Source organism: Xyrauchen texanus, chromosome 4 (assembly GCF_025860055.1).
Source record: "Xyrauchen texanus isolate HMW12.3.18 chromosome 4, RBS_HiC_50CHRs, whole genome shotgun sequence".
Classification (NCBI taxonomy): domain Eukaryota; kingdom Metazoa; phylum Chordata; class Actinopteri; order Cypriniformes; family Catostomidae; genus Xyrauchen; species Xyrauchen texanus.
Window position 1 is genome coordinate 1,718,803 of NC_068279.1, and position 7,500 is coordinate 1,726,302.

Consider the following 7,500-nt stretch of genomic DNA (forward strand, 5'->3'; position numbering starts at 1 on the left):
GCGAGCGAGAGAGAGCACGAGTGTGAGAGAGTGAGAGCGAGAGTGCGAGAGAGAGCGTGTGAGCGAGAGAGAGAGAGTGAGAGCGAGCGAGAGAGAGAGAGAGAGTTACAGGCAGCTGCCCGGCATGTGTTTATCTTTTTGTTTAAGTTTATTATTAAACTATTATATAGTTTATAATATATATATATATATATATATATATATATATATATATATATATATATATATATATATATATATATATATATATATATATATATATATATATAACTATAACTAATATATATATATATATATAACTATAACTAATATATATATATATATATATAGTCGAGCAGGTTCTCTCCTTCTCCTTTCCCTTTAACTGTGTTACAGTGAGGTTACCCCATGTGACTCTATCCTTCCTAGCAACCGAGCCAATAGGTTGCTTAGGAGACCTGGCTGGAGTCACTCAAGTCAATTTTATTTGTATAGCGCCTTTCACAACACACATCGTTTCAAAGCAGCTTTACAGAATATCAGCATTAACAGACGATAAAACTGTAATGTCGATTAATCATCATTGTGTAATTTAGATAAAATACGATTTTTAATAGTGTTTAAAAATAATTAAATGATAATTGTATTAATAACCCCAGTGAGCAGCTGTAGGCGACTGTGGCAAGGAACACAAAACTCCATAAGATGTAGATTAATGGAGAAAAATAACCTTGGGAGAAACCAGACTCACTGTGGGGGCCAGTTCCCTCTGTATAACCCCACCCTAATCCTAAACCAGACTCACTGTGGGGGCCAGTTCCCCTCTGACTAACCCCACCCTAACCCTAAACCAGACTCACTGTGGGGGCCAGTTCCCCTCTGACTAACCCCACCCTAACCCTAAACCAGACTCACTGTGGGGGCCAGTTCCCCTCTGACTAACCCCACCCTAATCCTAAACCAGACTCAGTGTGGGGACCAGTTCCCCTCTGACTAACCCCACCCTAACCCTAAACCAGACTCACTGTGGGGGCCAGTTCCCCTCTGAAAACCCCACCCTAACCCTAAACCAGACTCACTGTGGGGGCCAGTTCCCCTCTGACTAACCCCACCCTAACCCTAAACTAGACTCACTGTGGGGGCCAGTTCCCCCTCTGACTAACCCCACCCTGACCCTAAACCAGACTCACTGTGGGGGCCAGTTCCCCTCTGACTAACCCCACCCTAACCCTAAACCAGACTCACTGTGGGGCCAGTTCCCCTCTGACTAACCCCACCCTAAACCAGACTCACTGTGGGGACCAGTTCCCCTCTGACTAACCCCACCCTAACCCTAAACCAGACTCGCTGTGGGGACCAGTTCCCCTCTGACTAACCCCACCCTAACCCTAAACCAGACTCACTGTGGGGCCAGTTCCCCTCTGACTAACCCCACCCTAACCCTAAACCAGACTCGCTGTGGGGACCAGTTCCCCTCTGACTAACCCCACCCTAACCCTAAACCAGACTCACTGTGGGGCCAGTTCCCCTCTGACTAACCCCACCCTAACCCTAAACCAGACTCACTGTGGGGGCCACTTCCCCTCTGACTAACCCCATCCTAACCCTAAACCAGACTCACTGTGGGGGCCAGTTCCCCTCTGACTAACCCCACCCTAACCCTAAACCAGACTCACTGTGGGGGCCAGTTCCCTCTGACTAACCCCACCCTAACCCTAAACCAGACTCACTGTGGGGGCCAGTTCCCTCTGACTAACCCCACCCTAACCCTAAACCAGACTCACTGTGGGGGCCAGTTCCCCTCTGACTAACCCCACCCTAACCCTAAACCAGACTCACTGTGGGGGCCAGTTCCCCTCTGACTAACCCCACCCTAACCCTAAACCAGACTCACTGTGGGGGCCAGTTCCCCTCTGACTAACCCCACCCTAACCCTAAACCAGACTCGCTGTGGGGGCCAGTTCCCCTCTGACTAACCCCACCCTAACCCTAAACCAGACTCGCTGTGGGGGCCAGTTCCCCTCTGACTAACCCCACCCTAACCCTAAACCAGACTCACTGTGGGGACCAGTTCCCCTCTGACTAACCCCACCCTAACCCTAAACCAGACTCACTGTGGGGGCCAGCTCCCCTCTGACTAACCCCACCCTAAACCAGACTCACTGTGGGGACCAGTTCCCCTCTGACTAACCCCACCCTAACCCTAAACCAGACTCGCTGTGGGGACCAGTTCCCCTCTGACTAACCCCACCCTAACCCTAAACCAGACTCACTGTGGGGCCAGTTCCCCTCTGACTAACCCCACCCTAACCCTAAACCAGACTCACTGTGGGGGCCAGTACCCCTCTGACTAACCCCACCCTAACCCTAAACCAGACTCACTGTGGGGGCCACTTCCCCTCTGACTAACCCCACCCTAACCCTAAACCAGACTCACTGTGGGGGCCACTTCCCCTCTGACTAACCCCATCCTAACCCTAAACCAGACTCACTGTGGGGGCCAGCTCCCCTCTGACTAACCCCACCCTAACCCTAAACCAGACTCACTGTGGGGGCCAATTCCCCTCTGACTAACCCCACCCTAACCCTAAACCAGACTCACTGTGGGGGCCAGTTCCCTCTGACTAACCCCACCCTAACCCTAAACCAGACTCACTGTGAGGGCCAGTTCCCTCTGACTAACCCCACCCTAACCCTAAACCAGACTCACTGTGGGGGCCAGTTCCCCTCTGACTAACCCCACCCTAACCCTAAACCAGACTCGGCTGTGGGGGCCAGTTCCCCTCTGACTAACCCCACCCTAACCCTAAACCAGACTCGCTGTGGGGGCCAGTTCCCTCTGACTAACCCCACCCTAACCCTAAACCAGACTCGCTGTGGGGGCCAGTTCCCCTCTGACTAACCCCACCCTAACCCTAAACCAGACTCGCTGTGGGGGCCAGTTCCCCTCTGACTAACCCCACCCTAACCCTAAACCAGACTCACTGTGGGGGCCAGTTCCCTCTGACTAACCCCACCCTAACCCTAAACCAGACTCACTGTGGGGGCCAGTTCCCCTCTGACTAACCCCACCCTAACCCTAAACCAGACTCGCTGTGGGGGCCAGTTCCCTCTGACTAACCCCACCCTAACCCTAAACCAGACTCAGCTGTGGGGGCCAGTTCCCTCTGACTAACCCCACCCTAACCCTAAACCAGACTCACTGTGGGGGCCAGTTCCCCTCTGACTAACCCCACCTTAACCCTAAACCAGACTCACTGTGGGGGTCAGTTCCCCTCTGACTAACCCCACCCTAACCCTAAACCAGACTCACTGTGGGGGCCAGTTCCCCTCTGACTAACCCCACCCTAAACCAGACTCGCTGTGGGGGCCAGTTCCCCTCTGACTAACCCCACCCTAACCCTAAACCAGACTCACTGTGGGGGCCAGTTCCCCTCTGACTAAGCCCACCCTAACCCTAAACCAGACTCACTGTGGGGGCCAGTTCCCCTCTGACTAACCCCACCCTAACCCTAAACCAGACTCACTCTGGGGGCCAGTTCCCCTCTGACTAACCCCACCCTAACCCTAAACCAGACTCACTGTGGGGGCCAGTTCCCCTCTGACTAAGCCCACCCTAACCCTAAACCAGACTCACTCTGGGGGCCAGTTCCCCTCTGACTAACCCCACCCTAACCCTAAACCAGACTCACTGTGGGGGCCAGTTCCCCTCTGGCTAACATTATGAATGTAATGTAAATATTAATTATGTATAGGTAAAATCATGGTTTAAAATTATTAAACTAAGTGTTAAGGGTCAGTGATTAAACATTGATTGTGTTTGAAGCACATAAACACATAAATAAATGTACATGTCATAGACGTGGTGTACCAGTTGAAGGGGACAAGAATTAGAAATAACCTGGAGCTGCCAAAAGTAACAGGTGCCATGTGACAGCGCCGTCTAGTGGTCTGTCGTCGCGTTTTATAAATACATTTAATTACATGATTAATTTAAATTACCGTGCAAACACGTTGGCGAAGCTTCTGTTGGCAGTAAATAAATGGTGCTGCCTTATTGTGCTTCAAAACAGAAATACTTTAGTAAAAAGGGATACATTTTAAGAGTTACACTACCTGAAGGTGGCGCTAGCGTCTTACCGTGTCTCAGGTTGGGCCAGTCGACAGAAGAGAAGAACGGATGAGAGCGCAGGCCCTCGTATCCCAGTCGCTCCTGAGATCCGCATAACAAACTCTGGAGAAGATCCACAAACGCAGCGCTGGATTTCGGTTCCTCAGGGAACTTCAAATACCGCTGAGAACACAACACAAACAATTAAACACGATGTGGTTGTGTGTTGGACTGCGGGATCTAGCTAAAAATGTATAACTTTGACGATATTTGATCAAGCAGCCATTGATTGGTGCCACACAGATTCAGAGGTTGACCAATAGTACATTGTGCATTTTCAGATCTTTTTTTTTAACCATATATAAAGAGATAATTTAAAAATATCGGCAAGTATCAGCATTGATTTTTGCCAATAACGATAGTTTCAAAAAGAAACTAAATTAAAAATATCAGCAACTGTTGGATTTGATTTTTCCCCATAACCGATAGTTTCAAAAAGCAACTAAACTAAAAATATCGGCAACTATTGGCTTTGAGTTTTCCCAATAACCGATAGTTTCAAAAAGCAACTAAACTAAAAATATCGGCAAGTATCGGCATCTATTTTTTGCCAAAAACTGATAGTTTCAAAAAGCAACTAAACTAAAAATATCGGCAACTATCGGCTTAGATTTTTCCCAATAACCGATAGTTTCAAAAAGCAACTAAATCAAAAATATCAGCAACTGTTGGATTTAATTTTTCATAAAAACTGATAGTTCCAAAAAGCAACTAAATTTAAAATATCGGCAACTATCGGCTTAGATTTTTCCCAATAACCGATAGTTTCAAAAAGCAACTAAATCAAAAATATCAGCAACTGTTGGATTTAATTTTTCATAAAAACTGATAGTTCCAAAAAGCAACTAAATTTAAAATATCGGCAACTATCAGCTTTGATTTTTCCCAATAACCGATAGTTTCAAAAAGCAACTAAATTAAAAATATCGGCAACTATCGGCTTCGATTTTTCCCAAAAACTGATTATTTCAAAAAGCAACTAAACTAAAAATATAGGCAACTATTGGATTTGATTTTTGCCCATAACGATAGTTCCAATAACATTTACATTGACATTTATGCATTAGGCAGACGCTTTTATCCAAAGCGACTTACAGTGCACTTATTACAGGGACAATCCCCCCGGAGCAACCTGGAGTTAAGTGCCTTACTCAAGGACACAATGGTGGTGACTGTGGGGATCGAACCAGCAACCTTCTGGTTACCAGATTACCAGTTATGTGCTTTAGACCACTAATAATAATATTTTAATGAGAAACTTAAAAGACACTAACACACATGATGGACATGTCCATAAACCATCTCTCCCTCCCGCACCACCGTCTGCCATCGGCCTTTATCCCTCTCCGAGGCTTAATTAGCCTGATAAGGGACCGGGTGTGTATGATCACGACCCGCCCTCTGCCCTGCCACAATCGGTAACTATCGGCATTGATTTTTGCCAATAAACAATTGCTTCAAATAGCAACTATCGGCACAGATATAAATCGTCACTTTCTAATTCAATTAAATGTAAGAATGCGCTCGAAGTCCTCGTGGTGGCGTAGTGACTCGCCTCAATCTGGGTGGTGGAGGACGAAATTTGCCTCCGCGTCTGAGACCGTCAATCTGCGCATCTTATCACGTGACTTGTTGAGCGCGTTATCATGGAGACGTAGCACGTGTGGAGACTTCACGCTATTCTCCGCGGCATCAACGCACAACTCGCCACACGCCCCACCGAGAGCGAGAACCACATTATAGCGACCACAAGGAGGTTACCCCATGTGACTCTACCCTCCCTAGCAACCAGCCCAATTTGGTTGCTAAGGAGACCTGGCTGGAGTCACTCAGCACGCCCTGAATGTATCGCGCTATTAACGCTAACGATTAATCGATTGATCGCTAAAATCCACGACGATCGATTATGAAAATCTGAAAATTGACATCCCCAGAATGAACCTTCAGACATGCCGTGAAACTTCAATCCTCACCTGAAAGTTCATGATATTGTTGATGGTTTTTGCCGAGGTGCCGTCAGTGAACGGGGATTTCATGTAGATCATTTCATAAGCGACGACGCCCAAAGACCACCAGTCGCTCTCGGGACCGTAGCTGCACGCCGTTCCCCCATTCGGTGCTGACAGGATCTCTGGAGCAAGAAAGTCTGGAGTGCTCACTGGGAGTTTGGAACACGACACCTGCACAACATTAGGACAACGCAATTCGATTCATAGGAATACACATTAACATTTGAAGGCATTGCAACCAATTATACTTCAGTCATTTATGACACTAATATTATACAGTATATCTATTTTAAGAGGCATTACAATCAATAGCAAATTAAGGTTGAACACGATCAAGCTTTCCTGAAAGATCAGCGGTTCATCTCTGAATAACCTGACATTACAATGACACCATCGCTCTCATTACCGTTCTGTTAGTGCTCAGTCTGGCTGCAGACCCAAAATCGGTCAGTGTAATGTGACCCGTGCGGTCGATCAGAACGTTCTCCGGTTTAATATCTCTGCAGAGACAGGGATTGAACAAGCAGACATTAATGAGAGATAAAAACATCAGTAAACTCACTGTAGAAATAAACGTAAATCTAAAGCCCCAAGTATACTTCGGTTAGATCCGAACGCTAGGCGTCTGCGTTAAGGAAGTGTGACGATCATCAATGTCAGCAGAGTGCTCGAGCACTGAACGCATGCGGACCAATTTTCCGAACATACCCTGAATGCGCGTGCGCCTGGAATTATTTGCACTAATTAGTGAGTCCTAACAGTGCCCGCCCACTTATTGGCATTTTTCCCATTCACTTTTTGCATAGGCTTACAATAAAATTCTCCGTAAAAGAGTTGTGCGCCAAAAAGCAAAAAAAAAAAATAATATCGGCAAGTATCGGCTTTGCTTTTTGCCGATAACGATAGCTCCAACAAGTGACTAAACAAAAAATATCGTCAACTATCGGCTTTGCTTTTTGCCGATAATGATAGCTCCAATAAGTGACTAAACTAAAAATATTAGTTAGCTTTTAGCCGATAACGATATCTGCAACTATCGGCTTTGCTTTTTGCCGATAACGATAGCTCCAATAATTAACTAAACAAAAAATATAGGTAACTATCGGCTTTGCTTTTTGCCGATAACGATAGTTCCAATAAGTGACTAAACTAAAAATATAGGCAACTATCGGCTTTGATTTTTGCTGATAACGATAGCTCCAATAAGTGACTAAACGAAAAATATCGGCAACTATCGGCTTTGCTTATTGCCGATAACGATAGCTCCAATAAGTGACTAAACGTAAAATATAGGCAACTATCGGCTTTGCTTTTGCCGATAACGATAGCTCCAATAAGTGA

The 7,500-nt window shown here is 46.4% G+C and overlaps 1 protein-coding gene across 1 annotated transcript in view; it reads right to left on the minus strand.

The window, feature by feature from the left end:
* The window catches only part of cita (citron rho-interacting serine/threonine kinase a), a 147,557-nt gene that overhangs the window by 115,362 nt on the left and 24,695 nt on the right, over positions 1-7,500 (minus strand). Inside the window, exons 7-9 of the mRNA XM_052125463.1 lie at positions 6,566-6,659; positions 6,124-6,330; positions 4,120-4,273 (exon numbers count right to left, since the gene is read on the minus strand). Of these exons, the coding sequence (XP_051981423.1) occupies positions 4,120-4,273; positions 6,124-6,330; positions 6,566-6,659 (455 nt within the window). The remainder of the gene's footprint in view (positions 1-4,119; positions 4,274-6,123; positions 6,331-6,565; positions 6,660-7,500) is intronic.